The 15,770-nt window shown below is 32.9% G+C and overlaps 2 protein-coding genes across 2 annotated transcripts; one reads left to right on the top strand and one right to left on the bottom strand.

The window, feature by feature from the left end:
* Positions 1-10,066: 10,066 nt before the first annotated feature.
* On the bottom strand, positions 10,067-11,209 carry LOC124935294 (COP1-interactive protein 1-like). Its single transcript, XM_047475738.1, has one exon. It carries the CDS (start codon positions 11,207-11,209, stop codon positions 10,067-10,069), a length of 1,143 nt encoding a protein of 380 aa, XP_047331694.1.
* A 2,406-nt stretch (positions 11,210-13,615) lies between these two features.
* On the top strand, positions 13,616-15,765 carry LOC124935293 (probable pectate lyase 5). The gene is made up of 4 exons (XM_047475737.1): positions 13,616-13,770; positions 14,079-14,772; positions 14,848-15,030; positions 15,387-15,765. The coding sequence occupies exons 1-4, from the start codon at positions 13,616-13,618 to the stop codon at positions 15,762-15,764; spliced, it is 1,410 nt and encodes a 469-aa protein (XP_047331693.1). The 3' UTR covers position 15,765.
* The last annotated feature ends 5 nt before the right edge of the window (positions 15,766-15,770 follow it).

Raw genomic sequence — 15,770 nt, 5'->3', positions numbered from 1 at the left:
AAGTTGGCATACGTGTACAAACTTATTAACTAGAGCTTTCTTTTAGTTCGTAGTAATTTGGTGATATTTGGGAAAAGCTTTCGCGCTCCATCCTCCTTACCCATTTTAAATATGGTCTCTACTTGTAAAGTTCACTTTTAAAAATCATTTGTATAACATTGAGTTTTAACCAATTATTTTTTCAGTCCTAAGCATGCGTAAGGTTTGTGTGTTATTTAAAATATTAAAACAACAATATTTAAATGATGATACATATTGCTCGTGATCGCTTAAGGAGGAAATACCTAAAGAATATCAATCATTTTAAAAAACATTAGGGTCTAGAAATAAACACCAAACAAGCTTTTATCGAAATATTTTTGTGGAAGTATCCCAAAAATATTTTAAAACCATTTTCTATTTTTTTTGGCATTTTTAAAAAATTATTTGAAGTCACAAAATTACAAAATTAATTTTGGATTTTGAAAAGTTGAACCAAATAGACATTAGGACCGGATTCCTAAGCCTGGGATTCATTTTTATCGTTCGAGGTCAACAAACCCTCGGTTCGAGTCGAGGAGTTGTCAGTCGAGGCTCGGGATCTTTGGTTTGAGTGTCTAAGTTCTCGGTCTGGGTACTAAAGACTCTGAGTCTGGGTGCTAAAGACTCTGGGTCTGGGTGCTAAAGACTTTCGGTCCTTGGATGATTTTACTAGTCTAGGTATACAAATATATCGGTCTTGGGCAAGCTCTAGGCCATGTCCCTCAGTCGAGGTGTATAAACCTCTCAGTCCTAGGCTAGATCTAGGCTAAGTAGCTTTAGCTCTTGGGTTCGGGAGCTCTCGATCCCAAGGTCCGACCTATTTGTCCTGAGGTTCGGGAGTCTCGGTCCCAGACTTAGACCTCTCGGTCCTAGCTCAAGAACATTAGTCGGACCTCTCGGTCCTAGGTTTCAGTTCGGACCGTGGTTCCTGTATTAGACCTCTCGATCCTAGGCTAACAAGCCTCGGGTCCTCAAGAACACCAAAGTGTAGGTTTTTAAATTCATTTGTTTAGCTCTGATTCTTTAATCCAAGAGTTTGGGTAACTTCACAAAGCTCCCATGAACATGTTGATCATCATCTCAAGGTATCCATCGATCTAGATGATGATCAATTTGTTTAAAACAATTCATGATAAAAAAAATTGGATTTTTAATTTTAAAGCTATTTTGAAGTGTAAGTAGCTATCCAATAGTTTCCTTATATTACATATACTTGATTGGTACCAAAACAAGAATTATGGTTGCTTGTTTGAACCAATTCAAGAACTCAAAAAAATCATTAATTTTGAAAATTTTGATTTTGATCAAACATGATCCAAACATTTGTCCAACATCAATACAATCATTCTAAGAAGCATTCTAGGTTGTGATTCAACAGAATTAACCCAAGAACAGCAAACTCGTTTTTTAATTCAAATTTGGGGTTTTGTTATTTAGATTGATTATTGATCGGTTCTATCATATCTAGATAATTTCTAAATCATCCAGGGTTGAGTTTTCAACCATAAAACATCAGTAAGCATACAATCTTATGCAATTTGAAATATAAATTTTTTTTAATTCAAACTGTAAATACGAATTAGAGAGTAATTGGAACTTTACCAAGGATTGGAGAACACTCATTCATCCTTAAAGAAGCTTTCTGGATGCTCAGATCCAAGTTTTAAGGCCTTAAACAGAAAATCCGAAAAATCTTTAAACTTAAAGTTTTAATGGAGGATTTTTTATTTTCTTCGATTTGAAGGTTATGAGTTGGTTTCTTGGATTCAGAATGACTCATGGTGTGTATTTATACTGTCCCTAAGTCGGTGGAGGCTCCAAGTGGCCTGAATCGGTCAAAAGTCATTAATGGCATTTGGTTGTTCTTGGCTTAAGTTGCCAGAATATGGATGAATCATCCATATTTTGATAGGGAGAAATAATCACCATCGTATGTGATTATTCTGGGCTTTAAATCAGCCGTTTTAGTTGGATAACGATTGAGTTCTAACTTGACACAATCAACCATGATTCTTCATCCTAATCCTCACGGCGTCGCGATGAAGAAGAAGACCGAAGGCCAAAACGACGTCATTCAAGGTGTGTTTAGGCGTTCCATCAAGCGTCATTGCATTTGAGCAGTTTGTTAGTGTCCTAGATAACGGGATGTTAGCCAATATCGTGCCTTGCGCGCGCATTTCTCCTCGGCTACAATGGGCTACACGGAGCACTATAAGGCATTGGATGCGGTCCCAACGTTCATCTGATGGACGCGGTTCCTACTGCAACATTTTCTTCTATTTTCGGCTACACCCGATTATAGATTTAAATAATTTTAAAATATTTTACCAATTTATTTTTTATTTTGTATATTTTTAGGGTTAAATAAATAATTATTTTAGATGAAATGGATACAACAATTCATTCTAAATTATTTATTTTTGTCTCTTAATTTTTCTAAAATTATTTTAAAATGAATGAGTACAACATTTATCTCAAATTATTTCATTATTTTGACCATTTTCCTTAATTAATGAGGCTTTTTAATTACCACAACAATTAGCCTAATTAATTGTGTTAATTGGTTTTTGGCTATGAGGTTAATTATTTTGATTTTATTTATTTAAAAATAAGTCAAAATAATTATTTTAATATTATAAATTAGAGTGAAGATTTTTAATGCTTACACATCCCATTGGTACATGTAATCCACACACTCAAATACCTTCAGGTTGTTGAGTTTTGGAGGAACGTTATTCCAAACTTCTTTTGGTGTCTTGCATTCCAATTTCATCGATGTACAACGATTGATAAGATAAGACGTAGTGTTAACCGCCTCACCCCAAAACCGATTCGGTAGACCAACCTCAAACAACATACACTAAACACGCTCAAGTAACATTTTGTTCATTCGCTCTGCCAAGCCATTCTATTGCGGTGTCTGTCGGACGGTTTTGTGACGAATCATCCCTTCTTCCTTGATACACTGGTTGAACTCCTCGCCTAGGTACTCCAAACTATTATCTGCTCGGAGCTTTTTAACCTTCTTCTCGGTCTAAGTCTCTAACATCTTCTTCCACTCCTTGAACTTAGAAAATGCATCATCTTTGTGCTTCAAGATGTATACCTAAACATTGCGCTAACAATCATCAATGAAGGTGATAAAGTACCGACCTCCACCTGGAGTTGCAGTCCTCGTTGTCCCTCACAAGTTTGAGTGAGCATAATTGAGCGTCTCTTGAGTCACCTTAACTGACCACCGAAACTTAACCCTCGTAGCTTTACCGTATATGCAGCTCTTGCAAAACACCAAATCGTCAAGTTTCTCCTTGCCAAAATAGCATCTCTTACTCAAATCCTTCAAACCTCTCTCACTCACGTACCCCAATCTTTTATACCATAGACTCGTCGATAGGGGTGGACAAACCTACCGATCCGATCCGGTATTTCAGATTGGATATCCGCCTCTATTAAATTTCATTCTGTATTCAACCTAGTATCTGGCCATTATCCATTCCGAAAACACCGGATCAGATAAAATCGGCTAGCCAAATACCTGCTGATCCGATTTTTTGAAAAAAAGAAGAAGAAGAAGAATATCGATTGGCTGCATTTCGGAAAATAGCATATTCAAATGGAGGTTATGTTGAAGAAGAGACGATATAGAGGAGTTCGGCAAAGACCTTGGGGAAAGTACGCTGCGGAGATTCAAGATCCGAAATGACGTGGTTGTCGATTGTGGCTTGGGACGTATGATTCTCCAATTGAAGCAGATAGGGCATATGATCAGGCAACGTTTAAGATTCGTGGAAGAAAAGATGTTCTTAATTTCCCTTTTGAGGTGGAACACTAGTCCAAATAGACAGTTATCATCTCAACCGGAGGAGAGGAAAGTGGAAGAAAATAGATATCGATGTTGAAGATCAAGGAAACAGAAAGCAGATGAATATGGAGAAGATAATGGAATATGACTAGTAGTTATGAGATGGCTTGTTCTCCATCGTTATCAACTTGGATCATGGATTGGAATCAAGTCGACGTTGATGTTGATAGCTTTGGGATTTTCACTAGTTTCCTTTGAAAAGAGAGATTTTTGTTTGGGTATGTAATTATTTAATAAATTTTAAAAATCACCGGATCGGCTTCGGGTATCTGAATTTATTTTCCCGATCCAGAAATTCGGTAAAAATATCGAATCGGATCGATATTCGAATCCAATCCATTAGATTCGGATTTTTTCGGATCGGATAGGTCGGATCCTTGAAAGACATAAAGACTCTTCTATCGAACGCTTCTCATTACCACTAGCGACCCTTTGTGACCCTCAATACGATCTTCTCATCCTTCCATGCAATACCAAGTTGGTCTAGTGAGTCGAGAGAGTTTAAATTCCTCCGAATGTCCAGGACGTGTCGTAGGTCCGTCAATAACCTCTCGATTCCATCATGCATCTTCAAACGCACTATTTCGATCCCCATCACCCTACAATACTTGTTGTTACTTAAAACATCCCACTGAAATCTTCTCATAGGTCTCGAACCAACTCTCGTTATGTGTCATATGGAACGAACACCCGAAATCCATAATCCAACGCTTTTCGGACTAATTAGTGGAGACAACGAGAACGTCCGCACTTTTGTACCCATTCTCGACCTCTTGAACAACCGCCGCTTTTCTACTCTTTTTTCCATCGTTACTCAAATCTGGACAATCTCGCTTAAAGTGCCCCCTCATTATGACAATTGTAGATTTAGTATATTTCTTCTCGAGAGACTTCGAACGCCTCTTCTTCTTGCTTTTATTGTCTCTCCTCTCGGTTTCCCTCAAACCAAGAGTCCATCTCCACTTATATCACTCTCTTCAGTCTTCTTCTTTTGATCATTCGATCTCAATGCACTCATCACATCATCGAGGGTAAGCTCCTCCCTCTCATGTTAGAGTATGTCTACGACGTCTCATACGACTTCGGTAAAGAATTCAAAAGCATTAGCGCCTTATCCTTATCCTTGTAATTTTCCGCGATGTTTTCCAAAGTAAGGAGAATTTTGACATAATCGTCGAGAAGCATCTGCAAGTTCTTCCCATCAGTCAGTCTAAACTTGAAGATTCTCTACTTGATGTAGATCTGAGACGATAGTGTCTTAGTCATATACAAATACTCTAACTGAAGCCACACCTTTATTGTCGTTGTGACACTAGCAACCTCTTGCGGAAGCTTATCACTAAGATTGAGAATCAAGGTGTTATAGGCCCTTTCTAACACCTCCATCTTTTTCTTTGCGTCCATTGAGGCCGATAATTACAAATCTTTCTCGAGTGCTTTAGCAAATCCCATGTTGCATAAGTGTTCCCTTATCTTCATATTCCACAACCCAAAGTTCTTTGTCCTATCAAACTTCTCGATATCAACCCTAGAAGTCAACCCATCTCAAATCTTCAAAATATTGACCAAAACATGAAAAAATAAACTCACCAAAAAAATTGAACCACGACCTCCTTAGCCTATCTTGGCTCTAATACTAGTTTGTGGTGAAAACTATCACCCTAAGAATGAAATCAGAATAATAGCAACCGTAGTTGAATGCAGAACAATAGTGTAAAAGTAAGAAAGAACGAAATAACGACACAAGAATCTTACCCAAGTTCGGACCAACAATGTCCTATGTCCTGCTTTCAGAGAATTGATACAAACTTTAACTCTCTCCATTTATTCTAGGTTTATAGCAGTCTCACACCACTTTTCTTGTTTACAATATATATATATATATATATATATATATATATATATATATAAGCTTTTAGAATTCATAATTAGGATAAAGATCATGTGATATCTTTGACATCTCCACCATGATATGATCTCATGGCGATTTAGTTGACATTTCCATAATAATATGATTTGATTTACATCTTCACAATTATATGATTTCATGTCTTTTTGAATCCAACAAATAATTGCACATATCTTTCTTCTCTTTTTTTTACTTAACATTGAGGTACATCAAATTGGGTATCAAAATCCTATGCCCAATTTCACAAGAAGGGTTGCACGTGAAGGTTTAAGAAAATTATATAGAGACCCATCATGTAGTATTTCTCAGAAACAGTTTAATCTAGTAACCAGATTGGATTGAATGAAAGATTTTTAATTCTTTAAGACACTTTAATAGTTTTGATCTAAGTAAAGATGAGTTAAATTCAGTTCTTTGTTAAGATGTAGTTTAAGGTGCCTAAATGATATGAAATTTATGACAACTTCTTCAATTTTATAACTTGCATGAAGAAACCGGAATGGTGCATTTTTGTAGGAAATGGAGTGGTGCATTTTTGTAGGAAATGGGTGGGAGTAGGGCATGCACATGATTTTTGTATTGAATTTTGTTGCTATAAATGATAATATACACAAATACCGAGTATTAGTCCAAATATAATGTGAAGTGAATTAAAATTACCTAATTCATTATAATTCAATCCAATTAGAGTTATAAATGATTAATATAACGATAGATTTTGATGAATTTTATATGGTTTCTAGATAACATTATGATTCGAGTATTTGAACTACAATAGTGAAAGAATTTGATTCCCTATCTACAAAGGGATGTGGGTATACTCAACTTTGTGGAACGATGACTATTGAGAAACTAAAGGTGGTCGGGTTATTGGACTTAGGCTCCATTCACAACCAACTAAATAGAGTTAAAAAATCCGACATATGACTGGCAATGTGCAATTAGTGTTTGGGAATATTAGGCAGTACGCTTGCAAAATGGTGCACATCACCCATTTCTTAGCCAATTGAGTTATGCACAATATGGTTAGATGTAATGGTTGTAGGATAATTTCATATGACTATTATAAGGATTTTAATCGGTTCAATAACCAAAATGTCAATTGTGTTTTTAGCCTCAATATATACTAGGCTTTAAAATTCCAAGTTTTGCAGTTAATTAATCTCGTGAGAGAAAATGAGCTTCTTTTTCTCTAAATTTAAAGATATTGGTTATAAATTTGATATAGCGTATAAACGAATATTCAAAATTTTAACTCTTAAAAAAATTTGGTCAAAATACCAAGGTTTTGACAGTATTAACATATATTTTTTTACCTTGCCTTAAGCCACATTTTTTGAAAGTTTTATCATCTATAAAAATGTCATTATGAAACCTTAAGTTCGTTTTAAGATGATCACTTTTGGTTGAAAGTGATATCTTAACTTTGCTCTTACTTTTTTTTCTTTTAAAATTCTCCTTATCAACTCATAGAATGGATCAATGTTTTATTATTTTCTTAGAAATTTTGCTTGAAAAAGAGTTGGAATTTTTAGTTTGTTTAAGATTAGACCTATAAAAATATAAAAATATAGGTTACCAACATATCTTTTTTCAAGCTTTTTTTTTATTTAGAAGAATCAAGTCTTTCGTAGTTAAGATAGCAATATATTGACTGGTGAATGTTATATTATTTTGTGAAAACTTGGATAATGTTCTTTTGAAATAAATTCCTTTAGGGTCGGGTCCAATGCCATATTTGCATAGTATGATGTTATAAAAATATATATTTTTAGTGCGTCGAGGTTTGATGGAGCAACAAATTCTTCGTCTTTTATTATAGATAGGCGGACTACTCCTCCAAAAATGATTCTATTGATCATGAGCTATCCTTCCCATTGAGGACGAAATTTAGCTAGTGGGTCCAGGAGTTCACGAGTTTGTTTAAGGATCAGATCACCTTCTTTAAGGTTTATGGGTTTTCCTTTTTTTTGAAGACGTCTGACATTCGTCTTTGATATACTTGGGTCTTGCATAAAATATTTAACCTCTTATCTTCCATTAATGACAACTGATCACATCGAGATTTTACCTAGCCTTCTGTAATGATATGACTTTCCAAGAGTATTCTTAGAGTAGGGAGTTCAACTTCAATTGGTTGTATGGCGTCCATGTCATAGACCAACGAGTAGGGGGTTTCACCGATCGAGGTTTTAGTGGTTGTACGATATCCCCATAGGGCATATGGCCGTTTTTCATGCCAATCTTTATACGTTGGTCATTTTTACGATGATTCTAATCATGATTTCTTTGTCACTTCGAATGCACCATTCATTTATAGCCTGTAGGGAGATGATTTGTGATGCTCAATTTTAAATTCTTCACGCAATTGTAACATATTTCATTGGAAGTATCGGTCATTGTCTAAAATTAGGGTATGAGGGACTTCGTATCTAGTGATGATGTTGGTATAGATAAATTTTCCACATGAGATGACTTCATAATTTTGTAGGAGGTTGTTTCTACCCATTTGGTGAAGTAGACGATGGTCACGAATATGAATTCATGTCCATTAGAGACATGAGGATAAATTTTTCCATTGACATCAATGGCCCAGGTAGAGAAGGTCTAGGGAGCTGTCATATTATAGAGCATTGATATATGGGTATGTTTTAGGTTAGCATAGATTTGACATTGATAATAATTTTTTGCATAATTCACACATTATTGTTCCATGTTTTGCCAATAATATCCTAATTGAAGTATTTTTTTGGCTAGGGTTAGTCCATTCACATGTGGACCACACACTCCTGCATTTACTTCTTCTACGATTCTTTATGAATTTGAACCGTCCACACATAGCACTTTATGACCATCAAATGATCTTCTATAGTTGTTTCTATCCAATCGTAATTAGTGGAATATTGGTGTAACGCTCATTGTTCCTTTGCTCGGAAATGTGATAGGTATTCTCCATATTATATGTATTTATAGAGGATGCCATACAATGATTTGGCAAATGTTTCAAAAAAAACAATTGTTCCTTTTTCAAAAGCAGGTTTTTGTTTTTGTCGGATTTTAAGAGATTTAACTTTAATTCCTTTAGGAATTTGAGTCATGACTGCGAAGGTAACTAATGTATCTGCGAAACAGTTATAGCTTTTTAGGGCATGGACAAATATTACTTGGTCAATTTTGTTCATTAACTTGGTTAGACAAGCATGATATGGTTTCAGTCCTTTTACTTACCAAACTCCGTTGGCTTGTGATATAACTAGATTTGAGTCACCAACTACTTGTAATTTGGTTGTCCCTACTTAGTAGGCCAATTTGAGACATTAAAGTCATGCTTTGTATCTGACCTTGTTATTGGTAACGGGTGTAGACACCTCATTTTTGTACCCCTAAAATTAAAATAAATTTGTCCGCTCTAGTATGATAATCATACTTAATTGCTAGACTAAGAGACTAAGAATAGAAGCATCATTACAAAACCGGCCCAGTTTGTCCTTTTAAACTTGGTGCAAACGTTAATTTTTGAAAATACTTAAAATTTGGATCATCCAATACCTTCAAATTGACCGGTTTGGAAAATCATGAATTTTGAGTGTTATAGTGTTATTTGACAAAATGTACAAAATAGTTATTTAATGCTCGTTTTCGTGCCCAAATGTCATTTTTCAAAAATAGTTTGAATTTGGGAGACCTAATACGTTCAAATCAACCCGTTCAAAAAATTATAAATTTTAAGTATAATATTGGTGTTGATAATTTTGTATAAAAGGCTTTTAAAAAGGCTAAAAGAAGAAAATCAAATCAAACTGGGCGGTTTGAGGCTTGGTCAATTCAATTCAACGCAAGTTGTACGCGTTTTTTCTTGTCTACTCATCCCATTTTAGAATATATATTTTCTTTGTCTTAATGATCTTTCCTATTACAATTTTTTCATTCGAATGCCATTTAAGAGCAGTTTGTACGATCCGAAATTGATCGATCTCATGTCTTATATATCCTTTTGAGTGCTCCGCCCATAGAGGGACACAACGAATAACTTAAGTGGTAGAGTTGTGTACTATTTTAAGAAGGAAGACTATCATTTTGGAAGTTGTGCTTAGAGATGAGGAACCATTTGATATATATATATTTTTACTTTTACAAAAAAAAATACAATTTTAGATTATCATAATATAATTTAAACTATAATCCAAAAATCATCATTATAACATATTAAACAAAAACAAAATATACACTATAATCTTAATTAAGATACAAAATTAAGTACTTACCTTCTTCATTCATTCATTCATGCGTTCTGAAACAATGATCTTCTCCAGATAATGTTTACTGCTTCGATGATAATCAATCCAAACACAAAGTTGTCTAATGGCTTCTCTCTTTTCCTCTCCTAAAGCCACCATTCCTTCTTCCTTTTCCTTCACCATCTTCTCCAATTCCCTATTTCTATGTTCCAATTTCCAAACACTTTCTCTAAATTTCAATATCTCTGTCTCCTTCCCATTCATTTCTTCAAGTAAACACTCCATTTCTTCTCTTGAATGTTTAACCCCATTCTTCTTCCTCCTTACCCAATCCCTTGCAAAAAGAACTTCACACGAAGATTTCGATATTCTGTTCAAGAAATTCCCACTTGATTCCTCGAATTTCAATGCTGCTATGTCCATTCTCGACAATGTATTGTTTGCCCATAATGAAATATCCTTCATTTTCTTGAATGCTACCTCTGTTTTCACTACACGATCTTTTAAATCTTCATCTTCGTTTTCGAACTTCTCTTTTGTCTTCCTGTATACTTCTCTGTTCTCGAGATGTAATTGTTCAGCTACGTGGATTCTTCGACTTAACATACGGATTTGATCTTCGAATGTTTTACGAAACTCAGCTATTGTTTCTTCCATCTTCTTCTCAATAGTCTGCTTTGATTCAGTGCATTTTGATTTCAGTTTCTTGTTCTCTGCTTCTAGTTTCAACATTACTTCCCTTTGATCTTGAATTGACTTCTTGTGTTCTTCCATTTGATTACCCTTTTCTTTCATTCTCTCCATCTGTTCTTCTAATTGTTTGTTTTCGTCTTTCAATGATTTCACTTCCTGTTGCTGAACCTTCTCAAGAACTTGAAGTTTCTTCTCAAGAACACCTTTCTCACGCTCTGTCTTTTTCAATTCGTCTTTCAATGATTCTATCTGGCCAAGGAATTGAAGTACTTCTTGAGTTGTTTTCTCGATGCTTGTATCATTCAAATCCTTGCCACCATCTCCTAATTCTCCTTTCTGGATTTGTAACGTGTTCATCTCTTGTTTCAAATTCTCAGATTGAATTGTCAGTTCTTCCATCTTGGAAGGCGCACGGTTATCATCTTCTTCTGCAACTTGTTTCTTCTTCATAACCTCAGATGAATCCGCATCTTCTGTAGAAATCATTAACTGTTATAATTTCAAGAAGAAGAAATGGTTTGTATTGTATATATCTTAGAATCATTTACCAGCATCCTTGAGTTGTTCATCGGATTTGATATATCTGTTCAACAACGTCTTCATTAAGTTGTTATTTGGCATTTTCAGTCTGTTTTCACATGAGAAAAAACAAACATAAATTCATTCCTGTCCATCGAATTCATTTCTCAATCAATTAATCGATTCATTTGATACGAGATCATGCATGCATGAACGAACAAACACATATTGAAGATCCGATCTATTTGCATGTGTAACTAAGCGAATCATATCATAATGATCATGATCATCAAATGATTTGAGAAAGAAATTACCGAATCGATTGTTATGAAAGAATGCTGCAATATTGAAGAAGATTTAAGAAACGCTGTAATGATTGTTCTGCAATCTTCTTCTTCTTCTTTTTCTTCTTTGAATATACAATGAATTGGATATGGCTTCATGTTTCTGATGAAAATGGCGCCCTGTAAACTCGGATTTGAGAGAGCCAGAAAATGTTTATTTCCATCCAAATATTTAAATAACAATATTATAAACAAATATTATTATTAACTTTAATGTTTTATTTTAATTTTAAGAAAGTAACGAAATTGTATTCAAATTAAGCTTAATATGAACACATTATAATTGTAAAATATTACATACAATTTTATTATAAATATATTGTTTTTAAATTTTATTATAAATATATTTATAAAAGGTGAAAAAAAAAGAGTTCAAAAGAACAATTAAGTATTTGAATTAAAAAATAGAAGTTAAGTTGGTTTGTATAACGAAATGAATAATTAAATAATTAGTTAGCTATAAAAGAAATATTTCAAATCAAGTTTCATTTCATTAATTGGTTTATTTGTTTGAAAAAATTAATAAAATAATATAAGTAGATTTATAATGGAAATAATATAAAATTTGTCTACGAGTTTGAGAAGTTGAGCCACATAAATTAGAACACTAAATTTTGTCTACAAAATAAATTTGACTTAGAAATAGATACAACAAGTTATTATATTTTTAAAATATTTTAGTTTAAATTATATAGTCAAATTTAACTTTAAAATTTTAATAAATGATTAAATATTTTGAAATTATAATTTTATTTTAAATTTAAAAAAAATTATTATATAAATATATATATATATATATTATACTTATAATTTATAAAATCAATAATAATTTAGAAGATATTTTCCAACAATATTTTATAAAATAATATATATATATATAATACATTTTATTTAAAATAAATAAAATAAAAACACTTAATTCATGATATTTTTAGAATAAAATATTTTTAATAAGATTAATAATTTTATTTTTTATATATTTATTTATAATATATTATTATTTAATAGATATAGATTTTATTTTCATTTATTAGAATAATATCGTAATAATAAAATATATTTTAATAATATTTTGTGTTTTTTAAATATAGTTAATAATATCTTTTTCATTATTATTTATTTGACTAATTATAAGTATTATATATATATATTAAAATTATTCATCTTTTTAAAATTAAAATTAAATAATAATTTCAAAATATTTTATTATTTTAAAATAAAATTTAAATTGAATTTGAATATATAGTTTAAAAAAAAATTATATGGCGAATAAAAAGTTAACACAGTTAAATATGACATATTTTGACAAGTCCTTTAAATAAAATATTTAAGTAAATAAATATATTTGAGACATCTTGGTAAATTTTGTAGACAAATTTGATATTATTCTATATTTATAATTTATTTTATAAAAATAATATAATAAATTACATAAAAATCAGTTTATCTTAGAAGTATTTTCTTCATATTATAAAAAAAAAATTATACACTATATTATTTATATATTTTTCAAACAATTTTTGTAATTCAATCACTAAAGAAATTAAATATCCATACAAAAAAACAAATCAACTCAATCACGTATTATTTTTAATTTGATTCTGACAGTTAATAAATCGACTTGAAACTCAATTACTTTTTATTTTTAATTTGATTCTGAGCGTTACTAAATCAATCTGAATCATTAGTTTAGGTTCAGCAATTTAAAAAATAAATTTTCAAAACAAAATATAATGCCATTAAAATATATATATTTATTGTGTTTTTATTTAAAATAATATAAAATAAAATAATCTTAAAAGGAAGCGTGGGGTTATGACTCGTATCATCAGCCGCTATAAAATCTATCTTTATATTCCTTTCCTTGTTTGATATCCAAATCTTAATTATAATTATTAAAAAAATAAAAAAAAGAAGATTATTATTAGTATTTAAAGTAATCAAAAGCTCACATGCATAATCATAACCATAACTCTTATTCTGCTATATCTCACCATTAATAACTTTCTTCCTTTGCCCAAGGTTGAAGATGAAGATCATGAAGATGATAGTTCTTCTTCATCAAAGATCTCTTCTTTTCTTACTTCCCATCTTCTTCGTAGCCTCTTTCACAATTCCATCTTCTTCAATCTCCCTTCCCCATCAACACCCACACCCTGAATCCATCGTTCAAGAACTTCACAGGTGTGTTTTTTTCGATGATTTCTGGATATGTTTAGATTGTTTTTATGAACTCTTAAGAACCCTATATTGTGTTAGCCTCCAAGGGCTATGTTATTTGAGTATTTAATTTGTTAAATTACTATAATGTCCTTTTTTTTTAGATAAAGTAAGGATATTTTAGTTTAGTTGATAGTTAAAATATAGTGATGTGATAATAGAGAATTTGTAAAAAAAAATTTGATAAAATTGGAAAAGAGTTTAAAAAAACCAAGATCAAAAGAAACTACTTGTTGTGTTATTAAATGTCTAATAGTTATTCATCTTAATAGGAGGGTAAATGAGTCATTTTCTAGAAGACAAACTCTTGAAACTAACTGTCTTACGGGTAATCCAATTGACGATTGTTGGCGATGCGATCTAAACTGGTTCCGAAACCGTCAAAAGTTATCCGAATGCGGGATTGGATTCGGGCAATCCGCCATTGGTGGAAAAAACGGGAAATTCTATGTTGTTTCAGATTCATCCGACAACGATCCTAAGAACCCTACTCCGGGTACAATCAGACACGCCGTAGTACAAACGGAGCCTTTATGGATTATATTCTCATCTAACATGCATATAAAACTTAAAAAAGAACTCGTGTTCAATAGCTACAAGACAGTTGATGGACGCGGTGCAGAGGTTTTGATAACCGGGGCAGGATGTTTGATGTTGCAGGGCGTGAATAACATCATCATACATGGGATTGAGATACGCGATTGTGTTCAGTCTGGAAATGCCATGATTAGTGTCGGTCCCTCGCATGCCGAGCATAAGAGTAAGTGTGATGGAGACGGAATTCATGTACATTCGTCGAGTAATATATGGATCGATCATTGCACTTTATCGAATTGTGTTGATGGTTTGATTGATGTGACTGAGGGATCAACTGCAGTAACTATTTCGAACAATTATTTCTCCAATCATGATAAGGTTATGCTTCTCGGACACAACGACGACTACTCGCCCGATTCCGGGATGCAAGTAAGAGATTTTGAATTCTAGAATTCAACCAACTTTTCTTTAGATAAATATTTAATAATAGTTTGATTTATGAAGGTGACAGTTGCATTCAACCACTTCGGGCCGAAGTTAGTTCAAAGGATGCCACGATGTCGACTAGGCTATTTTCATGTCGTGAATAACGATTACACTGAATGGGAGTTGTACGCAGTCGGTGGTAGCGGTAATCCGACTATAAATAGTCAGGGTAACCGCTATGCCGCCAACAATAACAAAGAGGTATTTTCTTCTACTTTCCCTGCTATTTACTAGACATCAACTTAATAAACCAAGTCCCATGTATAAAAAGGATGAATTCAAAGTTTTTGGTCATGAACGCATAAGTGACGATAGTTAGAGGGCTGAAGTTGGGTGTTTTAAAAACAATAATAATAATCAATCTTCATCATTTTATACATGCTTTTGTTTCTTTTAAGAAAAAGAGAATGTTCTTGACTTATGGTGAAAGAAAAAGAGGAGGTAGGCTCTTAAATCATTTTCCTTTTGAGTATGTGTTCACATATGATAATAGGGCAATGAAAATTCCTTAATTTATGCTAAATTTTGAAATTAAAACATATGTTATTGCTCATTAGGTAACAAAGCGACTAGACACAAGTGAGAAAGAATGGAAAAACTGGAACTGGAGATCGGAAGGGGACATTATGGTGAACGGGGCATTCTTTGTGGCTTCGGGGTCAGGTCTCAGCACAGAGTACGCTAAGGCCTATAGTCTAAACCCTAATTCGGCAAGTCTCATTGAGGCTCTAACGGCTAATGTGGGTGCCACCGCCTTAAATATTCCTAAGGACTCAACAAATGAAGTACAACCATTGAATCCGGGAAGCTCCGGAGACAACAACAATGACATCTACCCCTTCGACATTCCATTTACAAGTGTGGCGGTGGCAGTTGTCGTGTCATTAGAACTAGGCATCTTTTTAACATGTCTTCAAATTGTTTTTATTTTTTAGAAGAGC

The sequence above is a fragment of the Impatiens glandulifera genome, chromosome 4, assembly GCF_907164915.1.
Source record: "Impatiens glandulifera chromosome 4, dImpGla2.1, whole genome shotgun sequence".
In the NCBI taxonomy this organism is placed as follows: domain Eukaryota; kingdom Viridiplantae; phylum Streptophyta; class Magnoliopsida; order Ericales; family Balsaminaceae; genus Impatiens; species Impatiens glandulifera.
Note: the sequence above shows the minus strand (reverse complement) of the source record. Positions and strands in the feature narration are given on the sequence as shown.